Below are 22,437 nucleotides of genomic sequence, written 5' to 3'. Positions count from 1 at the left end.
TTCACTACAGGACTTTGCCAGCAGCTCTGTGATTACGAGGAGGATGTCAGGTTACCAGACATCTTCCCTCTGCACTGTACTAGGCAAAGAAGAAGCTTCTTTAAGGAGCACAACAAGAAAAATGATTTTTCTCCAATTTAACCTTAACATCGCTGTGAATTATTCAGGTAAGTTTACAGGGGCAACCTGGATGCAGTAGTTTTTGTTGACATGTTCAGTTTTGCCTCTGTGTGGGTTCAGTTTATAGAGAGTGGCCATGCCTGAAATTGCACTCTTAATATTTGTTTTCACTACCAATTTTTTTCCCATTGTCATTTAATGACAGCAGGGATCCCAGCAGTCTTCCCTGCTGGAAAAAGAACAAATGCTGGTGAAGACTGTTCATTTCCTAGTCTTTGCTTATAGAGTTGTCGGAATCTGGCTGCCTCTGATGTCAGCCAGGACAGGGGGAGCTACAACAGCCACACCATTATAGTGGAAAAGTAACACCTGAATTCCTCACAATGAATGTTAGGACAAGAGGTCTCCAAATTTTCCTCTTTAAGGGACATGGATGAATTTCTGCTTTCTCTAAGTCCTGATTTTGCTGCATGGCATCAAATTTGACAGACATTGTACCCACTTCAAACTTTTTGTGTTTTACTGAAACACTGGTTAACAAGGACACTTACTGGATCGAAGTAATCCATTATTTTCAGTTTTGAAGGTTCTGTCAACAAACAAAAAATCTGTGTTGCATAGGTGTATCTATATTGCAACTCTTTCTACAGACAGTTATGTTAGATTTTACTATCCCAGTGAGGCAATTGTAAAGTAAAGGAGATGAAATCTGCATGAGAGAATACTGTCCACACACACATTATTTACCTGAGGAGCTGGATAGACTGCACTGTTGCTACCTGGTCGACACCTGTCCTTTGCAGAGATTTCAGCTCCCTGAAGCCCTGAGTAAACAAACCAACACATTTGGCCTCTGCCATTTGCACCTGAGATTCACAGGCCAGTAATAACCACCCTGTATGGCATCCTGTCAGTGAAGGCACAGACAAAACGCAAATTTTGAATGTAACCCTAGGTCACGTGTTGTGAATAGTACCTGGTTCCAGAAATACTGTCCTTTTGCATAGTTTCTGCTCATAACTGCTTTCTGGTTTTGAGCACTCTTACCTGACCTGTCCTTGTAGCCCTGACATGTTTGAGCAGCACTTGAGCTGCTGCTCTGCAGAGCAGGGACTCTTGTATTTAAGTGTGCGTGGCATGGACTGGGGCTCTCTGGTGCGACCACAATTAAACACTTGGGGGAAAACAAGCCTTAAGTGCTGGCTGACATCCTCAGACTGAGCGGAAGACTTCTTTTGGCAGTGGCTGCGCGCAGACACTGCACCTGCGATTGTCCCTGGAGAAATCACATAGAGAGGCGAGGTGATGCAAGGAGTGGGAGAAGAGGGTCATATGCAGAGCTGAGGTGCCTTATGCAGGATACACCGTGCCAGAGCCAAAAATTGGAGCCTGGACCACCTCATAGTCTGTGTGTCCCTCCTGGAGGTAGTTCTGTGGGCCAGGGCTAGGCCTCAGGCTCTACCTCCGTTTTTTCCCGGGCTGCTTGGCTCCCAGATACCTTTCTGACCTCTGGAATATGAAACCGAGGAGCCCTTTTTCTACCTAACGCCTACCAGAACCGCCTGTGGGCGCCGCTTTCCGCAGTCCCTCACAGCGCTGCCCGCCCCAGGCCCTCGCAGCCCGCCGGGCAGCACCAGCTCCATCCCCAGCGGCGCCCAGCAGCACCCCGCCGGCGGAGGCCAGGCGGAGCGGGGCGGCCCCGGGGGCGGTCCGGGGTCGGCCGTGAGACTTTAGGGCGGCGGAGGGTAGCAGCCGCTCTCTGAGCGGAGGCGGTGCGGGAGGCGGCGCTGCCAGTCATGGAGGAGCTGGGCTGGCTGGCGGCGCGGCTGAGCGCGGCGTGGCTCGCGTTGGTGTTCGCCCTCATCGTGCTGCCCTCGGCGTTGGGCGTCTCGCTGGGCATCTCTGAGGCCTATATGTGGGTGCTGGTGAAGACGCTGGAGGTAGGCGGTGGCGGGGGGGAGGCTGCCCGCTCGCCCTTCATCCCTGCTTCAGTGCTTCCATTTCTCCCTGCCGGCCGGGCGCCCTCGTCCCTTCATGGACGCGCTGCGAGGGGGTGCTGGGGGCTGCCGGGCGGGCGTCGCCTTCTCCCAGGGCGGATAGACCCCCCATGTGCCGCCCGGTGAGGGGAGGACTGAGCTGTCACCCTTCCTCCTCCAACTTTGTCCTGGTCCTCCTCTTCCCCCCACAGCTGTGGTGCGGCCAGGCGGGAAGGGCCTCCTCGGCGGTGGCGCGGGCTGTGATGGCCCCCGAGTTGTGCTCTCGTTGCCCCTTCTTGCGCTCTGTAAGGAGTGAAGGTGCACATAGTTCCGCTGTGGAGCTCCGTGCTCTCGCTGGAAAGGCAGCCAAGCAACATGCCGCCACCTGTGCCGGCCTCGGAGCCAGGGGTGCCCACTGAGCGGAGCCCGGGCCGGCCACCCGGCCCGCCGGGGTGCGAAGAGCGCCCGGCGCCATTTTGTCGCGTGGTGACGGCACCTCGCCGCGTGGAAGCGGGGCTGGTCGGGTGAGCGTGAGGAAATAGCGGCTGGCGGGGCCTCGGCCTCATGGCCAGGAGGGGGGCTGCACCTCCCCGGTGAGGAGGGAAGGTGAAATCATCTCCTGTGGGGTCTGTGGTGGTGCGGTGTACATCAGTACGTTGTCATGGTAAGTAGGCTTTGTCACATTTGGTCTTGTTCTCCGAGGTCTCAGCTTAAAAATTGCTTCAGTGCCTTAAAGATCTTTGGTACTTTTCTTTAAAGTAATAATGAAAAAGTGAACGGATACTTCTCTTTAAAATTATACAAAAAAAAGTGCCAACGGCCTAATCAAAATGGTGTCTCTTTAGTGCATCTCAAGTAGATATGATTTAAGGCTTCTGGTGAGAATGGGCATATTTGAGGTGTTTTCTGAGGGTGTGGGGCAGATCTTTTCTTACGTAGTGTGAATGATGTGAGAATAACTTGAGGCTACAAAAACCAGTTGCTGCTGGGATTAAAAATGGGTAGCAGAAGCTGATGAGGTGAAGGTTGGTCTACCTGAAGGAGCCTGCAGATGGCCTAGTGAGATAGCCTTGTTTGAGCAACTTGCTTTTACCTGTGACAAACTGCCACTTATGTGCTTAATTCTTATCTCATTATCACTATTTGTAGTGTTGTCAAATGCAGCAGCAAAAAGTGACTTGAAATGTCTTGGGCGGAAGTATAGAGAAGCAGCTGACAGCATGTTGATGGTGGTGGCCTGCTGGTCTGAGAGTATGAGCTGTTGAGATGCATAAGGGAGGAAATAATCATATATTTTGGGAGATGTGGTTAGATCTGACTTCTGGAGGAACAGGTGCAGTTCTGTGATCTGTTTCTTCATAAATAGATGCAATTTATAATAAATATAATATGTATTACAAATTGATTAATTATTTAATCTTTAATACTTTTAAAATGTATTACACTGCTGTATTAATGTATTTACATATAACAGGTTTCTGTCTTATTTGTATATATGTCAATATGAATTATATATTTAAATAAAATGACAAATTGAGAAGGGTTCTGAGGTGAAGAGTCTGCAGAGATGTACCTACTTCACTTCTTGAGTGGATAAGATCAGTGTCACGTAGACAAAATGAGGTGGACTCGAGGAGTGGATAGTTTGTTCCCTCAGGACACCTGCTTAGGGAGAAGACTGCACAGAACGTGCCTCGTTGAGGAGGTGTCCACTTCTTGGCTCATGAATATGCCTGCCTCAGCAGCTTGATGTAGAATTGGTTCGAAGCAGTGCCTGCTAGAGGCCCTGAAGATAGATGTTGTTGTAACTGACTTTTTCCTGCCAAAAATAATATTAACAATGGAAAGTGGTAAATACGTAGTTGCTAGCCTTGTGCAACTGTGCTGTCTAAAACTTCTGGGCTGTTGAGTTAAATCTGCAGGCTTTCTACTGAGTAGCAGTAGACTGTTTTGGAGCAGTGTTGAGTCACAGGATGCAGCAGTCTCAGGCAGGTGAGACCTTTCCCAACTCTGTGGCCACCTCAGCGGCTTCCTGAGGCTTCTTCCTTTTTGGTTTCCAGCCTTGGATCTCCCAGAAAGGCTCCTATCTTTGCAGAGCGGTGTGATCTTGGGCCTGCAGCGTATTGCAGAGTAGTATTGCACTGCTGCAGCCTTCGTTGCTTCTTTGATGGACCGAGTGTATGAACTGTTGGCCAAGTGGTGGCAGTTCGCGGACTCTAGGTGAATATGGATTTAATCTCTGTTTTTTGCCTGTTTATAGCTCCCTGTTGGCACAACGGGAGGATACAGTGACTGTGCAGTTGAATTTCAATGCAATTTTATGTTGTCAGGTAACGTGTGCTTTCTGTAGAGGTTATCTGTTATGAGGGTCCAGCTTCGCAATCTTGGGCAGAATAGTCCAGGGGCTAGGTGACTGGGTTTGCTCTGAAGTGTGTGGTGTCTGCTGGCCCACTGTCATGGCAGACGAATGTGCCTCTGGTGTGCTGTTGTCTTTGAGGCTGTGGTATGGAGTCAGATGAGTATGATACTGGACTTGCACTGGAGTTTTTGCCTGCCTGCCAATACAAATAAATCTGCGTATGCTTCTTTGAGGAGGTGTTATGCTCACTTCCAGTACTGCTAGTGTGGCCCCAGAAAAGGGAGGGGAAGAGCTCCTTTAAAGAACATGTTCTTGTATTCTGGTCATCTGAAATTACTGATGAGGGAGATCAGTTGGTGCACAGTATTTTCTCTGTGCTGAGCTGCCTTGGCAAGGAACGTTATTCTAAGCAAAATGCAGCATGTACAGACAGCAGCATTGAGGAAGTGGTTATGTTTGACTGCATTGTTTGGTTGTGTTTAAACACACAGTATTGTACTGGGGATGACAAGCTCTATATGGAGTGGGTAAATACATGTACTTGCTTTACTATATGAGAAGGCAAAAAAGAAGTGGAAGAGCATGACTTGACTATACTAATGGCAGAGGATTGCTGTTAGCCCACTTACTATTAGAAAACCTGGTTCCCCCATCACATATATATTGCTTCTGAATTGCTTTGCCACACAAAGAAAATGGCTTGCTTTATTCTGCGTATGGCTTCCTTTTCAGTATGGAAATATATGGCACCATGTTAGCATGTGTTTGTTTTTTAAATGTTGCATTACTGCTACAGAAGCCTCTCCAGCAGCTGTTGGCTCCTGTGAGGAGTTCTTCAGACTACTGGTGCCCTGTTGTGTTGATGCTTACAGAATCACTTGCAACAGAAGTATTTCTTACTCTGGAACCATGGAGACTGCTTCCTGTGATCATCACTGTGTGTGATGACTCAACCTGTTAGTTTTTAAAACACCCTCAGGTAGCTTCCAGTTGTTAATTTTGTTCATTGTTCCTTTTTGGTGTCAATCACACACTCCCTTCCATCGAGGCTTTCCAATTCTGGGGCTTTTTGTTAGCAGAAAAAACATTTCTTGGCTTGTTTTTGCTTTGAGTGCAGTAATGCGCAGCAGATGCTTGGAGTCGTAGGTGTGTTAGCATCATGTAACTGATCTGTCTGGGATTAATAGTGGCCCCTTGTAACAGAAGAAGTTTCTAATAGTTTTTTTTTTATGCTGCCCTGCAGGGAATGCACTTTGACTAGGCAAGGGTGTAAAAAAAAAAAAAAAAAAAAAAAAAAATTTGGTAGGTGTGAGGTGGAAGCCCGAGTGCTGGTGTTACAGATGAACTTGGCAACATGAAGGGAGCTAAACTTGGAAAGAAGAAACCTGGGGACAAAAAGGATCTTTGGGTGCCATTGGTGAAACAGTAGGCTCTGGCTCTGTGGGCTGTGCTGTGCTCTTTCCCCAGCACTCAAGATGGCAGCAGCTTTCCCCTGAACCACCATCAGGGTTGGGAGCTATGGCATGCAGTATAAGGGTGGGGAAGGAAAAGGGAGAATTCGCAGCCTGTAAACATGAATCACTGTGGCTTTCCTGCTGCTTCCTGTTGAACTCATTGGCTTCTTAAGCAAGCTTTGACTAATGTTGTCGGACAGCGTCATTACAGGTCCTTATATCTGTGTAGCTGGCATCCTTCATGGGCTGTGGGGCAGAGGAGAGCTCGGAGCTGCAAGAACAAGGCTGAAGGCTACCGGGTCAGAGGTTAATAAAAGCTCCTGAGGAGGAGTCTGATGGGGACTATGACCCTTGTTGGCAGGGTCAGCATTGGGTTTTGGGGCAGTACTTCAGCACACCTGCTGCGTAATCTTAGTTCCTCAACAGTGTTAACGTAGGCCCCAGTCCTGTGCAGGCCCCTACCAGTGTGCACAGCAGACTTAGTAATGAAGGCTGCTGGCACACAGGTGGGGTCAGTGGAGCTGGGGTTGCCCTCCACTGGATTTATGTTGCTAATTACTGCAGCATCTTCCTGGTCAACAACCTTGACCTGATGCCACTCCTGATTTCCCAGTGCGTGAGCACTGGCAGTTCTGATACTGCTGATAAGCAAATGCTGTTCATGAACAGCAGCAGCTCTACTTGTATCTTGTCCTAAAGGTGTATTAGTGCATGGAGGTGTAAAAGAAGCTACTTGGCATTTATGTTGCAAATGCCCTTGATACTGTCCTGTCAAGCTGGGCTCTTCGTCCTGTTTGGAGCCTGTGACTAAGATGTCCCCCAGGATGAGGAAAAAATGGCATGGGTACTCCAGAGGGCCCTCTACCCTCAGTCTGAAGTTGTTGCTCCTTTTGGCATTATTCTCCTCACACAAAACACACTAAGTGGCATCCAGGCTTTGCTGCCTCCCCTTGTGTGGGAGGTGCTCTGAAATCTGTGTTTCTGTTGAGGTGTGGAGAGCCTCCAAGGAGGATGCTGACCTAAACTAGCTTATCCACATCTGCTCTTAGCATGACCTGCCAGCATCCTTAACAAGGGAACGCTAGCAATTCAATGCTGTGTAACTTCAGATTGCAGTCAGCTTCAGTAATTCAGTAAGCTCTCCTCTTTTCAGTAGCCATCAAAGATGGCTCCTAAACTGAATGTGATATTTAAAGCTAATAAACAGGGTGAAGACAAGTTCCATCTGTAAGAGCTTGTAACATTTAAACGGGAAGTCCATGCTGCGTTCCTAGCTGAGGTGTGACTGACTACAACAAATCATTCTGTACCTTTGCTTTTATGAAGTCACAGCAAGTTTGACTTGGTACACAGCTACTGCTTGCAGACGAGATGTTTTCTGACATCTTTTGCAAATATGTTTTTTGCCTCTGAAGCCTCTTTCAGGACCATTCTTGAGTACTGCATCACCTAGTTGCAGGGTGCTTTTTGATCTCCAGGATGCCAAGGTGATATCCTCCCCTCTGAGACATCAATCAGTCTACATGGTGATAGCTCTTTGTGGTGTGAAGCTGCTTTGGGACAGGAACTGGCTGAAAAGGCAGTGATAGTGCAAATTGCCAGCTAGCAGGAAGGAAGAGAAATTACTTGCATTGCTGCATGCGGTGTCTTGTGTTTTCCAAGTTAGATGTAAACAAGCTTCTCATTTGATCAGTTAAAATTTGGCTTTGATGGACAGTACTTTTATTTCAAGTGCCTGTGAGTAAGCAGAATGATTAGATTAAGTAAACTTGAGATTAAAAAAAATACATCTTGTTGCTTGAATGTGTGTGGTCTTATGAAAGCCTGACAGATGGAGGGAGCAAGTTGAGAGGGGATTTGACAGTGGTTTGCAGTAGCAGCTGGTGGACCTGTGCCCTGACAAATGCCCCAGGTCTGCTGGGTGAGAAGGGAGCAGGAGAGGGAGGTGATCTCCTGTCAACTTGCTGGCTTTACAGAGCCTGCCCGGGTGTGCTGGGAGGCCTGGCCACACAAGTCAAGTGCCCTCACCTGGAGTGGAGCACGAGCCGGCTGTCTGGGAGTGCTGCGTGTGACCTTTGTGCAAGGCATCAGGCTGGAGCTGTGCTCCTAGCTGCTAGCAAGGCTTGGCTGGAGGGCAAAGGGAGCTGCCTTCTGTGGCCTTGCCTGTGCTCTGCCAAGGTTGGTGTTGCAGGGTACTGCGGTGTGCCGGGGCTACGGCAACCTGTGGATGGCAAGGCATGCGGCCTGGGCAGCACTCCTCTTCTGAGGAGGTGGGTGAAGGCATTTGAGCAGCAGGAATGTGGCTGGTTATGTGGTCCTGCAATTTCTATGCAATTGGGAAAAGTTTACCGCCTGCTTTGCTAAGCAAAGTGCCAAAGGATATGGCTGTGTGAGAGGATATTGCAAACTTTCGAGCATTACATTGGTATGTCTCAATAGCCTGTGTCCTCACAGTGTTACTGCCTTCTGCTTGGGCTCAGGCTTTTGGATGCTGTATCCTGAACTGAGCTTGTCACAGCAGGATTTCTGTGGGGAGAATAATCCCGAGGGAAAGTTGGGTGTTGTTTCTGAGCTCCAGAGATGCTCCTGTCGCAGGCTGGGCAAAGCAAAAGGTGGCAGCAGTAGGCTTTAATGTCTGCTTTGAGAGGACCTGGGAGAAGAGAAGTCATTTCTCTGGTAGTATTTGCGGCTCTGGCAGTAGTCCAGTATGTTTTTGCTGTTGTGTGTAATAAGTGACTTGCCTGTTTACGGAGACTTTAATTACATCTTAACTCAGTGGTTCAAGCCAGGTCAGAGGATGATTAGATCACTGTACTTGCAGTTCAGCCTGTGCCCCTACTTCTTTGTAGTGGAAAAAATGTAGAAATAGAGGTGTTGTGTGTAGCTCATTGCTTTAGCAGTGTTTCCTTTTGGTGTTTGCCAAGAGTTAATGACGCAGCACAGCCAAGGATGATGTGTAACAGGAAGGTGCAGGGCTGCTCCTAGAAGTTGTAGTTCCTGGAACAGCTGCTGCTTCAGCCACAGAAGAGCTGGGAAAAGAAGTGATGGTGTTGGCAGGGCAGGTGGTGATTCAGCAAGGCTGGATATGGGAAGCAGGACTGGCAGTCTGCTGCTCTCAAAGGTTACGTGTGGGGGGCCATGCCTTCAGTCAGGATGCTAGGCCTTCAGGATGCGCATGGATCCCCAAATGCCCCACAGCTCTGTTGGAGGGAAGAGGAGCAAACTGCATGGTCCAGCACAGGGATGATGGACAGAAAGTCTCAATTTTGGGGGGCTGTGTGTCCTGAGAGTCATTTCAGTTCCACATTGCTGAGTCCTTTGTGTGCAGGTCAGCGAGGCCTGTTGGTGCTGCTAAAAAGCATGGCTTCACTGCTGGGGGAGTGGAGGGTGAGCCATTGAGGTCTGGACAGAATGATTCATGTAAGCTGCTTCTGCTGGGTCAGTCCTTGGAACAGCTGCTGTCACAGCTTTTCTAGAAATGGTATAAAATTTAAATGGAGGAGGAATGAAAATGCATTGTCTTCACTGGCAACTGTTTAAGACAGCTGTCTGTGGGCTTTGCATCCCTTGGCAGTGCAGCCATGTGGGGAAAGAGTGGATCCAGGGCAGAAGGGCTGCCCCAGAGTGAGGGGCAGCGAAGGGCTGCTTCAGGGCAGCGAAGGGCTTTTGCCGCCATCAGCCCCATAAAAATCCTGCCTGATACAGGTGGCGGGGGCTGCTGCACAGTGTTGCGTGGAGCTGACTCAGCTGAAGGTGGAGGAAGCCTTGTTGCCTGCGAACAGGTTGGGCTGGCTACAGTCCTGCTAGGCTGGAAACCAGAGGGTGTTTTGTGGTGCTGGATGCCTCCACCACACAGGTTTGTGGGCAAGCACAGATTGTGGGGAGCTTTGCAAGCTGTGCAGGATGGCTTCATTCCACTCTTTGTCTGCTTCTGACAGTCTGCACGCTACAGAACAGCAGGTTAACCCTGGTGAGCTGGCAGCCCTGTCTAAGGGCAGGGAAGTGGCTCCGTGTGAGTGAGGTTGGCCCTGAATCTGTGCTGCTTGGAGCCCTGAAATGCCAGGAAATGAGCAGGTGAAGAGTCTTGGGTGAAACACAAGTAAACCAGGCTAGCTGTGACCCCCAATAGCTGGGTTAGCTGTGTTTAGGCCTCACTGGATGTGGCCCACTTGGACTTTTTTACGTGAGTATGGTAAAATAGTGATGGTACAAGATCGATTGCAGCATGTCTGTGGACTTTGAACTCATGCTGTGCTCTCGGGCTGGTGTGCAAGTAGTGAGGCAGGTAGGGGCTGTGGGGCATGTGGTTCCTCAAATGACACTGCAAAGTATGTTGATCTCCTCATTGGCCTTCTGAAGACTGGCAAGCAGAGTCAGGAAGCACTGGCTTGACCTGCATGTGCTTTGGTAATTAAATATGTTCAGCACTGTTTCTTCAGAGGAGAGGTATATGTTTCTGTGTGTGCATCTTAGGAAGACAGGTGCCTTATTACCTGGTGAAGAGACAGAAAGAAAATCATAACTGATCTTGAAGTGTTGCTACAGTAGAAGTGTTTCTTAAGTGAATACTACATCTGGGGTACTAATGCATTCTTTCTCTTCAACAGTGGGCCACCATACGGATAGAAAAAGGTGTCAAGAAGCCCCAGCCAGAGGTGCTGAAGACTCCTGCTGCTAATGGTAAGAGCTCAGCATCTGGTTATACTGTTCAGACTAACCTGCCAAAGTAGGCAGGATAAGCCATTTCAAATGGAAAGGTGGATGTGTGTGAGAAACATGGAGAAGGGTGATAGGATGTTTATGAACTTTGATATTTAATTATTTAGCAATACTTCTGTCACATTATTAGGCAATATACTGGCACCACAGCTGTACTGCAGAGTGAAATGCTTCTCCTGCTGGCTTCTGGTGAGTGGTTGAAAAAACAGGGGATGAGGAAATGAGGGGTACAAAATAACATCAAGTTGACTAAAGCTGAGTTTCAGGTGGAGACTGTCCTCAATTGAGAGAAATAACAGTTGCAATACGAGTTTGCTTTTGTCTTGAAACCTGTGTTTGGTACAGTACTTGCAAGGCTGCTGGCCAACTCTTAAGAGCATCAGAATACATTTAATAGTCTCTGAGGAGATCTGCCTTCTAGTGGACAGTGTTTGACAAGCTCAGAGTGCCTTCTCTGTTGTAGGACTACTGGATGTTACACTCTTTTTCCCTAATTAGTCTGCTCCTACTTACATGCTGCCTCCTCAAGTTAATTCACTGCTTGCCAGATTAACTTCTTGGTCTCCTTGTTTGTAGAAAGACAACTGAAGAGTTGCAAAATCAGGTTAAAGGAAGAAATATGAAGCAATAGCTTTTCTTACTATGTGATATCCTGCATAGTGCATGTGTCAGGGGGGTTGTACTAGATCAGAGTTGGCTGTGAGAGGACATGGGGGCTGCATGTGTGGTGAGAGCAGCTGGTGTTTGCCCAGGCTGCTCTGGGCCAGCACTTGGTTTCATCCTAGTACTTGATTGCCTCTGTACTGCTGCTGATTTGCTGGTTTTTGATCACTTCAGTGTCAGCACTTTCTGTCTCACTTCATTTGGCAGCAAAGCTGTGAGCAGGAGCCCATTAGCAGACAAGGGAATTGTCTTCTGATTCTACCAATTAGCTGATGTCAACATGGTACAGTAATGGGGACTGAAGTGGTTGTGTGCGTTTCATCTCCAAAGGAGCAGCCTTACCAATGCCAGAACACATGGGTATTGTGCTATCTGCATGCAGGGTGGGTAGCAGACCTAGCTGTCAGTTACAGCTGTAATCATGAGCTGGAGGTTACTGCACAGCAGTTCTGAACACAGGTCAAAATGGGACTTGTAACCTAATTTGTGCTTTTTGGGGGGTGGTGAAGAGTTGTCTGTATCAGTCACAAGTGTCTTGAAAAGTTGTCTGTGGTGTGACAGGGGTGTAGTGTTCCCCCTTACTCTGTCAGGTGCCCCATTACTGTGCTCTACAGGTTGAGTGAAGCAGTGAGCAAACCTTCCTTCATGTAAGGGTGATGGTGTCCCATCACGTTGTGGGTCACTGAGAGGGCAGGGAATGTGACTGTGCTGCTGTAACTGCACAGTCAGAGCTCTGTCCTTCCTGTACCTTTGGTCATCGAGGCACATAGGTTGCTTTTTCTCCAGAGAAAGTATAACTCTAGGGGTAGAAGACCTGGAAAGTGCACACTTCTGTGAGCCGCCTTCCTCTGAAACCACCAAGTAGCCATGCTGAGTACCTGTTCCCACTGCATGTTTGGCTGAGGGGTGTACTATGTATGTGGTGGCTGAGAATCTGGATTAACCTGGTTGCATGTGTTTGGCTGGAGCCTTAGTGATGGCAGAAATGCCCTGGGGTAATGCATAGAGATGACAGCAGGCTGACTTGGTGCTCAGGTTCTGTTGTATGAGGTTACATAAACACAGCCGTGGCCTGAAGCACAGTTCATAAAGTCCTTTTGTTGGAAGAACAAATGAGAACTTTTCCCACTGTACGTGGCTCTTAATACGGTAAGCTAGAGCTGGACTCCTCCTGACTTGAGGTGTGGGGAGGCAAGGAGATGTGTAGTGTCCTGTGCCAGGCTGTGCTTTTGGGAGCTCTTGAAGCTGATCCACTTCTGATCAGGATGCCAAGTTTCTGTATGTGTATGAAGCTGCCGTGGGACCAGGACAGCCAAAGGTCTGTCATGGCTGACGTGGTATCTGCTGAGGTGTCAGGGCACAGGCAGGCAGAGGCCTGATGGTGTTATGCAATGTTTACCGAAGGAGGAGAAGGTTCTGGTGGTAAGAGGTTGTCGAGCAGCTGATTAAAGCAGGGTCAAGGCAGGGGGCTGTGTGTGCGTACCCACATGCATGTCGAGTGCTGGCTGGCATGAGGGGCATGTGCAGTACCTGTTGCATTCCTCCTGACCATCCTGTGCTCTCCAGGAGGTGGGTCAGGAAAGAAGGGAGCATTGCGCATGGAAGGTCCAGTTTGCCTGGCAGGAGAACCATGTTCTTCCTCAAAAAGCTCAAATTCAGTCTCATGTAGACCCTTGACAGGAAAGCCAAGGGAGAAGGTGGCTGAGCAGATGCCACCTTTGCCTCCAGTACCAAAACCCAGTGTATTTGACATGTGTTGTTGAAGGGAGCAGGCCTGTGTTGGTGGTGTGAGGAGTAGCCCCAGGCAAGATGCTGGCTGGCCCTTGTGCTGCATGAGGATGTGGCTGGTGCTGTCACCTTGTGTGCCCTCTGTTCAGAGGGCAGTGGGCTGAAGGGGTGGTCCCAGGGGTAGCTGTGGGCCCAGCAGGTATCTGGAGGCTGGTTCTTTATCTCAGCAGCTGAGGATTGATTACTCAGCTGTCTGTGTAGGTGCTGCCTGAGCATTAGGCAGTCCTTTTGAAGCTGGTGGGTTTAGAAACGCTGAACTGCTGTTCAGGTCACTTCTACAAGCAACACTGACTAAGAGAGACATGCAGATTATGTGATTGTATGTATGTAGTGTCAAGTTTGAGGCTTGCATAGTGAGTTAAGTGGTGTCAGAGAGCTGGAAGGCTCTTGGCTTGTGCTGTAATACTGAGTCAAGCAGTAGCTGTTGTTTTCCTTGTTGGTGGAGGGAGTTGCTTGCTGTACTTGGGCATAATGCTGCTTTCGAGCTATCTGTCTCTGGCCAACTGCCTGTGGCCAAGGGATTAAAGGCCACCAAGTGTTACTCATGATTACAAGAAGTCTGAGGATATCACTTGAGCAGCATGTGCTTTGCTTGGTTCTGGTCATAATACCTTCAGGTGCTGCTGGCACCCTGCTCGAGTACCTTGTCCCCAAGGCAGCAGGTGCCTGGGGGTGTGGCGTGACGACAGCAGTGCAGGCTGGTGCTGTGGGGTGACAGCCAGCACTAGCAGGGTGGCACTGCCCACTGCTGTGTGAGCCAGGGGAAACAGCTGCTTGGCTGCTGCCAAGCTGGGGGCGGGTAAGGAGGAAGCTTTCCCAGCTCTGCTGGGACTGGGGAAGGGCAGTGACACTGGTGCCAGCTTCTGGGCTGTGGCTTAGCTCCCACCCCAGCAGTTGGGGGGAGAAAGAGGCTGGGCTGTCCTGCTGCGGACTTGGGTGTCCTGCAGCACATGGGTTTAAGGGAATGGCTGAAGGAGGAAAGGAAGGAGCCTCTAAGTAGAGCTCTGATCTGGGTTGTAAATGCTACCCAGGGGTAATCCCTGCTGCTGAATGTTTGTGCTTTGTGTTTGTTTAATGGGGATCCTGAAGTACATGTGTGTGTTTGGGTGTGCTGTATTTATTTACTCATACAGGGTACTGATAGGAATGTGTGCTGTGCAGTGGTCTGGTGCAATAGCAAGTTGGGCTGCAGAATTTAGAGCTGCAGGTACTAAAAGCTTGTTGCAGTGTGGTGTCTTCCTTGGGTGTTTAGTATTTTCTTCAGTGATTTGAGTGGTATATCTTGGAGCTCCTTGTGTTCACACATGTATGCCAGAAAGATTACCCATGTCAGTTGTAATCTAAATATTGCATGTAATATATTCACGGAGTTTTGCTGCTGGCAAGGATTTCTTGGGATTTTGTGGGGAATTCAGTGCTGCAGGGTAGGTACTTGTGGGAAAGGTCCTTGTAGTTCAAAACAGTTGGGTGCTTCCTCCCTACCCATTGATCTTGATATTGAGGCACAGTGATTATGCAATTAGTCGGCATTTGATAGAGTGGCACCTTAAACTTGGACCTCAGTAACCCTAGTTGAGCATCTCTGGGGATGGTTGGTCTGGTTAAATGCTATTCTGGATTTCTGAAGTCATCGGTTTCAGGAGCCAGACTTGCTTACCAGAAGGCAGCCACTTGATCTTTTAGCTTATGTGACTTGCCCTTGCTTTCAAAAGCTCAAGTGATCAATAGGTGCTTATTTGACAACAAGATAAACAAAAAAGTGCTAGTGAGAAGAAATACTTGATACTTGTACTGTGATTCTGACCTCTCCAGGTTACTTTCCTACTGCCAGACATCCTGTGGGCAGAGTTGAAAAGAAATGCAACCATTAATGGCAGACCACATTACATTGAGGACCCTCCAACTTTCTCAGACGTGGTGTTTTCTGGAGGGTTTTCATTGTTCGATTTACACTAAAATAAAAATAGTGCGTTTTCTGTGCTTATAAAAAGACTAGTGCTCCGAAGGAAGGCGGGTGCATTTCTTCATGGCTGGTCCTTGTGCAGATGCTATGGAAGCTGTTTGGGCCAGGCTTTGACAGGTAGCAGTAGAGCATGTCTTAATAGACCATCGCTGTGGGAAGCCGGGATATCCAAACTTGAATCAGGGCTAGGAAGTGGGGAAGCCGCCACGGAGGAGATGGAACACCCTTAAATACATGGAGCACCAGGAGCAGTTAGTGGAGAGGGCAAGTACGCATTTGATCACCTCTGGAAGGGTAGGATGTCTTGGATGAAATTGCCAAGCTGGAGAGGTCAAGTGGTGGGAGATGTCTTCTTGTTTCACCTCCATTTCACACCAAAACTTCGTATATGTTGTTTGTTTGGGGTGTTGATATAGGAAGGGGAGCTAGAACTGGGTTACTGAAGGGTATGTGGTGTGTGTTCAGCTACCCATCTGAGCATGCTGTCATAAGAGTACTTCTGGCTGTAAATTTTTATCCTGAAGCAAAGCAGAGCTGCAAATGTTCTGGAGGATGATGAATTAATAGAACTGCTTCTTCATATGGCTACCCTTTCCTTCCCAAGGTATCATAGAAAGAGATGAAACGCCTATGGAGAAAGAAATTGCAGGTCTACATCGAATGGAGTTCCAGTTCTCCGACATATTCTATTTCTGCAGAAAAGGCTTTGAGGCCATTGTGGAAGATGAAGTCACCCAAAGGTTTTCCTCTGAAGAGCTGGTCTCCTGGAACCTCCTCACAAGGACTAATGTCAACTTCCACTACATCAGCCTGAGGCTCACTGTTGTGTGGGTCATTGGGGTTATAGTGCGGTACTGCTTCCTGCTGCCGCTACGGTAAGCTCGCGGGTGCTGAGGGGTTCTGCTACTCAAGGAATACCTCCATCTGTGCCTCCCCAGGTTTTTTAGCCAAAGGCAAAAATTACAGATAGAGAACAAGTTGCTTAAACTCTCGTATGAGTGGATAAGAAGGCATTCAGAACATTTGTCTCCTGTTTGACACAGGAGAGTAGATGATGGCTAGTGATCATGTCTTCTGTGACTGCTTCTCCCAAGTCAAGTATATTGGCAATGTGAATGTAGTGCTGTGAACACTAAAGCTCAGTGAGTTCTGAAACTACATGCATCAGGGCATCTGATACTGCTGCCTTAGTGAGGCCATCATTTTGAGCAGTGTGTCAGGGAATTAGTAGTGAGTTAGAGAACTGACTGTGTAAAGGATCTGCAGGGCAACTCACCTTTGGTAATCCCTTCCCATTTTGAAGGGGAGGTGACGTTAAAATAAACAAAACTACTTTGCTTTCATGTCTCTTTCTGCAGCTTTACTCTTGCTGCTATTGGGATTACCTCGATGATTGTGGGGACAACGCTGGTAGGTCAGCTGCCAAACAGCAGGTGAGTGCTGTGTTCGGTGTGTGTGAGGGTCAAATGGCTGCTTATGTAGCCTTGTGTCAGTGCAAAGTAGTCAGGATTGAGACGGGAATGGTTTCATGTGCCCTGAACTACCTACTGATAGTCCACTCGACCTACAAATACACTACCTTGGTGGGGGTGGCTTCTTGACAAGTTCGGGGCTGTGGCTGGTGCTTTGGTCAGCCCCTCTTCCTGTCATGAACACAGGGCATATTAAAATATAAAAATACAAATGAGATACTGTGCTGAGATTAAAAAAAAAAAAGCCTCTTGAGGAGATGACTGCCTTGCCTAGGTAAACAAGACAAAGCACATGCCGTGCCTCTTGGCCTAGCTGCCATAGCAAGTGAGTGGTAGAGCTGGGACTAGCCCTCTGCTTGAGTACTGGGGAAGTATTCTAGCCCTGAGTTGAGTAGGCTGGAGAACATTGCATGTGTGTCTAGCTGCTTTCCAGCACTCCCCAGATGCCTGTGTCTTCTCTTTCAGTGTGAAAAACTATCTGAGCGAAGTGGTCCACCTCACGTGCTCCCGGATCCTTGTCAGAGCTCTGTCTGGGACTATCCATTACCATAACAGGTGAGTGAGCTTATGTTACGGTAACAAAACAGCATGTGTGCCCCTTGGTGGGAGTATCCCATTAGGAAGGGGGCAGCTCACTGCTGACCCACAGGCCTTGTCAATGCTAGATGCTGACTGACCTGATTGCTTTACGGAGCTGTGTGCTTCATGTGGTGCTCATGGAACTACTGGCAGTCTAACAACAAATTTTGTAATTGCAGGGAAAACAAACCTCAGAAAGGAGGCATTTGTGTTGCCAACCACACATCACCCATAGATGCGATCATTTTGACCAATGATGGATGCTATGCAATGGTATGAGGGGATTGATGACGGGGGAGAGGGAGAATATCAAAACTATGGAATATTGGTTGTGGAGTTGAACATTTAGCTCTATCAATTAGTGGATAGGTTACCTCGAGCACTGGGGAAAAGTATAAAATTGTTTGAGTCTGACTATGGGTTATGTGCTGGTGAAGTTGCCCTGAAAATATCAATGTCAGGCTCTTAATCTGTTGGAAATCATTGAGATAGGTGTTCGCACATACTTCTAGATCCGTTCAAGTAAATGCATTGTAATGGTTTTTGTAGACATTGCTCAATCCTGATTTGTGGTTTCCAGTATGACTTTTTTTTTCTATCAGGGATGCTGTGAAACTGTTTTGGGTGTCTTGTATGCCAGTGTGTCTCTTGGGCTTGTAGGTTGGCCAGGTTCATGGTGGACTAATGGGAGTCATTCAGAGAGCAACTGTGAAGGCCTGTCCTCATGTCTGGTTTGAGCGCTCAGAAATTAAAGACCGCCATCTAGTGACAAAAAGGTGAGGTGTGGGTTAGTGGGGAATTGGATTGTTCGTGCAGCTTTGGTATGTGCTAGTGCACAAGATGCCCCACTGCGGTAATCCCTGAACTGTCATCGAACAGCTGAGGACCCTGGTTTTGGGAAGTAAAACTTCGGAAAGGCCTGTATTAGAAGTCATGATTGTGGAAAGACAGAAGCACGAGGGCGCAGTGAGGCTTTAGCAGGAAACGGGATTTGCACAAAGTCAGGATCCTCAGATGACAAAAGGCTGATTTGTAAGAGCCTTTTGGCAGGGACAGTGTGCAGTTGCTTTATTCGAAATCGTGACTGCAGATTACAAGCCCCAGTCACAGGGACAGCAGTCAACTACAATTTTAATTTATTGTAGGCTGGGATGATGCAGGCTATTCTTGTAGTGGGTTAGAGGGGTGGTGTACGGTGAACTCATCCATTCAGAATGACCCGAATGTGCTTGCTTGTGTGGGCTTGGAAAGTGTATGAGATCATCACAAATTTTAGGACTTCACGTTTGAACGAAGTCTGCTTAGAAAGATATTGTCTGGACTTGATTCAAGAAGGGAGCCATTACAGATGAAGAGCTTAGCTTGTTGGGGTGAGAGGGGGATGGAATTTAACTAGCCAAAAAAGACCTGGTAACAAGAGAGGCAGCTTACTATAGAATATCACCCTGAGGGGTACCAGTGAATGTTTTAAAGAAGTTTTAGGTTAACTTTAACAGGATGATTATTTTACCGCCTTTTTCCCCTCTGCACATCAGGAAAGATTTGCTAAGTTCAGAAAGGGTTATTCAAGTAATGTGAGCTGTAGTATTTTGAAGTATCCTTTTGGCAATAGGAAGTCTTCTGTTAAGTAAGCAGAGCCTGGACTGAGCACTGCACAGGTTTTTTCCTGATGTAGGCAACTTACTGCAAGTTGAGTCGATCAGTTAGTGACTTAATGGCGTATGTAGGTTGGCTTCCCAGACAACAATTTATAAAACAGGTAGGAGAGGAGACAGTTGCTTGCTTCAGTCTAAAACTAATAGAAGTAATTTGTAGGAGGGGGCATAAGGGAATCCTTGCACAACACTTAAGATTTGTGGCAGAGTGGAAGGTACATATTAATGTCTGTTAAACAGTTTTGGTTTCTTACCAAAGAGTTTGGTAACTCTAATGCACATGGGGGGGGGGGAAGAAGATTGGAAGTAGCTATTTTTTTTAGCTTTGTTGTTGCTTCCACAGGCTCAGGGAACACGTGGCAAATAAGAGCAAGCTTCCAATCTTAATTTTTCCAGAAGGTAAGAAACTTAACTGCTCCTTCCCTTCATTCAGTGTTTACTTGTCTCTGTTCTTGCTTTCATTACTTGTGGTGCCCAGATGAATCCTTACTGTGTTAGCTTTTGTATTTTTCATCTTTTCTTAAAGATTACACTAAGACAATACTGTGTCCCTGGCTGGTGGTTGTTCTGCCAGGTGAATTGAGTGGACACAATTCACAGGACAAGATGAACTTATTCATGATATATCTAACGTCAGCCTTGTGCTTTCTTTCATACTTGTGGTTCCATTCAGGGAGTTGGTCACAAGACAAAGAATCCAAGTAAGCAGGGGAGAGATGCTTAACTTAACATAAAGGGTCTGCATTTGCTCCTCAGTATAAGGCCTGTATGTTGCTGTAGGGTTACTACTGAAATGTGGCAGGCTGTGTGAAATATTAACTTGATTTTATCTTCTGGACAGGCACCTGTATAAATAATACATCTGTGATGATGTTCAAGAAAGGGAGCTTTGAAATAGGAGGGACAATCTACCCTGTTGCAATCAAGGTATGAGGAAGAAGCTGGTTGCAGAACTTGAGAATGACTTGAGGGTCTGTTTTTGTCAGGGTGGCGGGAAGTTATCGTAGTGGGGCTGCTAATGAAAGCACAGTAGCTCTTGTGATGGGCCACCTGCCTTGGTTGAATCCTGGTATGTATGTCACTGAAACAGTCCTGACCTGTGACTGAAAACATCCACTGAGATTCAAGACAGGCTGTGGTGGTCTGTGGAGGAAGGGATTTCATCTTCTTTTGATTCCTTACAGTATGATCCTCAGTTTGGAGATGCGTTCTGGAACAGCAGCAAATACAACATTGTCAGCTATCTGCTGCGGATCATGACCAGCTGGGCCATTGTTTGCAATGTGTGGTACATGCCACCCATGGTTAGAAAGGTAATTGAGCATCTGGCTGACTGATGACCATTTAAGCTTCTCACTTTCTGCAAGTGTCACAGGGTCTTGGCCCTCCTCTCCAAACCCCTGGCAACCCTCATGTCTCCAATTCATCTTTATATGGGACTTCTATGAGTGCTTTTTTGATGTATGATTAGACTTAATTTTTCCTGATGTATTGTAGTACTGGGAGGGTCTTCCCTGGAAAGGGTGTGGAGTGCAGCCTGGTACTGTCAGCATTGTAATAAGGATGCAAAGAATAACAGTAAATATGCTGCTGTACATGGTTGCTAATACCAGCTGGAGTTAAGGATACATCTGTAGCTTAAAAACTGTTCTGTGCTCCATTAATGCATCCCTTTGGAGCAAAACGTACTTGAACTCAAATGTTCTGCTGAAAAACGAGATCAATGTTTATCACACAGGAGCCTCAGGTTACATTGGCATGAGGAGGGGAGGGATCATTTGGCATGGAATTAATTGGGAGCAGCAGATGAGAGGTATGACGGAAGTTTGTATTTATTTCTGTTTTAATTATGTTGAATTTAAAACACTTGAAGGAGGGAGAAGATGCTGTTCAGTTTGCCAACCGAGTGAGGTCAGCCATTGCTCACCAAGGAGGACTGGCTGAACTTCCCTGGTGAGTGATGCCATCCTTGTTGAACTGTATGGGCTGCTTGAACTTACAGGCTTCTCTGGGCTCTTAACATCTTGAGGCATGCTGCTTCTTAGGTTTGTGTTAAATACCATTTGCCTGACTTTGTTCTACATGGGGAAAATGAATGTAAGGGAGTACTTTAAGTGTGTATAAAAAGAAGGGATGGAGAAGGGGCCAATCGATACAGTTATGAGGCCCAGCTGGTGCTAGGAAATTGTTAAGATGAGACAACTACAGTTTAGCACAAGATGAACTGCATCTGCAGTTGAGGGGAAATAGTGACCCAGAAAGGCCAAGATTTTTATTCTAGGTGCAGCCTGTTGGCAACACCAGATCAGGCTGTTTCAGTAGGTATATTGGATTTGGACTGCATGTGCATTAAGACTTAAGGCGTTTATGCTGCTAAAAAAAAAAAAAAAGAACCAGCCCCCCCCAATAACTTAAGTCCAGGTTTAGAAGTTAAGAAAATTGTCCAAATCATCTTGTATGTTAAAACTCGAGTTGACTAAAATGGCTGATATGTTACATAGTTTGACCATTCTGCTGACAAACAAGGTTTACTTTTCTCTTGCTTTGTTGTAGGGATGGAGGCCTGAAACGAGCTAAAGTCAAAGATAGTTTCAAGGAAGAACAGCAGAAAAACTACAGCAAGATGCTAGTGAGAAATGGATCAATAGGAAGTCTGCCTACAGGAACAGAGTCAGACTGAATGGTGGCTCTTTGAAACAAATATCGCACAACCAGCCTTAGCAGGAGTAATATTTTCTTTTTCTAATTTAACACAGAAACCACAGCAACAAAATCCCTCGTGTGTGCATATTCATTGTATGGCAGAGCCTGCCAAGAGCAGTATCCCTGTATCTCTCCCTCTCACTATTCACTTCCATGCTCATCTGCATCTTCATGCATTGAGGTGCTGCGGCTCCGAGTATTCTCAAATGGAACACGTGAAGGAGTTAAGGGACAAAAGGGAAGAAAAAAAGCACCCAAGTTGTCCTGAGCTTTTAAGGATGAAGGGAAGTACACTGAACAGATGCTGTCAGGACACTGGTTATGCAAATACTTGTTGTTCATGGTACTTCAAAGCTTTAAACAATTTTCTTTTTCTGTTGCTTAAACTTCTTAGAAGTAGACTTATTAAATGTTTTAAGATGGTGTCAGAACCGTATCATGGACTGTTCCTGTAAGCTTGCACCTGGATGTGCAAGGGGAAAGGGAAGCAAGGACTACAGAACTCAAAGGATAGGAAAGGAGCTGCCCTGCCAAAAGCACAGTTCAAAGATCATGAGGAATTTGGTGGCCTTAAAACATGGAATTGCCTTTACTGAGAACTGCTACCAGAGGGAAGAAAAGGGGCAAGTCATCAATCTCACTGCCTGCTGCTACTGATCAAGTCATTTTCTTTAGACCACAAACTGGAAAGGTAAGATAGAGTAAGCAGCTGGATAATGTAGGATTTGACAGATGTATTATTGTTTTTTTTAAGACTACCCTTCAGCAGAAATTGCTGCTAAAGGCTTTAAAGTCTAAAGAGCCCCTGCCAAAACAGATTTCTGTGGTGTTTTGGGCTAGCAATAGCTACAACTGTAAGCATAGGGATCTGTAAGTCATCTATGATACATGAAGTGGCATGTTCAAGGTTGCAGTATCTTGCTGTCTTAATGTAAAGAGTAAATAAATTCTATATTTCTAATGGGTCTTGTGTGGCATTTATGCTG

At 47.1% G+C, this 22,437-nt stretch overlaps 1 protein-coding gene across 3 annotated transcripts; it reads left to right on the top strand.

Moving 5' to 3' along the window:
- Positions 1–1,833: 1,833 nt before the first annotated feature.
- On the top strand, positions 1,834–22,416 carry LOC118244463 (glycerol-3-phosphate acyltransferase 3). Of its 3 annotated transcripts, XM_035539480.2 has the most exons (12): positions 1,834–2,060; positions 10,517–10,589; positions 15,647–15,917; positions 16,401–16,475; positions 16,980–17,069; positions 17,273–17,366; positions 17,754–17,869; positions 19,092–19,147; positions 19,590–19,675; positions 19,933–20,061; positions 20,622–20,701; positions 21,302–22,416. In XM_035539480.2, the coding sequence occupies exons 1-12, from the start codon at positions 1,917–1,919 to the stop codon at positions 21,426–21,428; spliced, it is 1,341 nt and encodes a 446-aa protein (XP_035395373.1). In that variant the 5' UTR covers positions 1,834–1,916; the 3' UTR covers positions 21,429–22,416. The 3 variants fall into 3 exon arrangements, with proteins under 3 accessions (XP_035395373.1, XP_050566449.1, XP_050566450.1); XM_050710492.1 differs by lacking the exon at positions 20,622–20,701 and having other exon boundaries at positions 1,848–2,060; XM_050710493.1 differs by lacking the exons at positions 20,622–20,701; positions 21,302–22,416 and adding an exon at positions 20,487–20,561 and having other exon boundaries at positions 1,860–2,060.
- The last annotated feature ends 21 nt before the right edge of the window (positions 22,417–22,437 follow it).

The sequence above is a fragment of the Cygnus atratus genome, chromosome 4 (genome assembly GCF_013377495.2).
Source record: "Cygnus atratus isolate AKBS03 ecotype Queensland, Australia chromosome 4, CAtr_DNAZoo_HiC_assembly, whole genome shotgun sequence".
Taxonomy (NCBI): Eukaryota; Metazoa; Chordata; class Aves; order Anseriformes; family Anatidae; genus Cygnus; species Cygnus atratus.
This window is presented reverse-complemented; position numbering and strand designations above follow the sequence as displayed.

Bases quoted from the DNA above. Each gene is read 5' to 3' on its own strand.
- LOC118244463 (XM_035539480.2), top strand. From the start codon at position 1,917: ATGGAGGAGCTGGGCTGGCTGGCGGCGCGGCTGAGCGCGGCGTGGCTC. The intron at 15,918-16,400 runs GTAAGCTCGCGG...CTCTTTCTGCAG, and splicing joins TGCTTCCTGCTGCCGCTACG to CTTTACTCTTGCTGCTATTG. The intron at 20,062-20,621 runs GTAATTGAGCAT...AAACACTTGAAG, and splicing joins TGCCACCCATGGTTAGAAAG to GAGGGAGAAGATGCTGTTCA.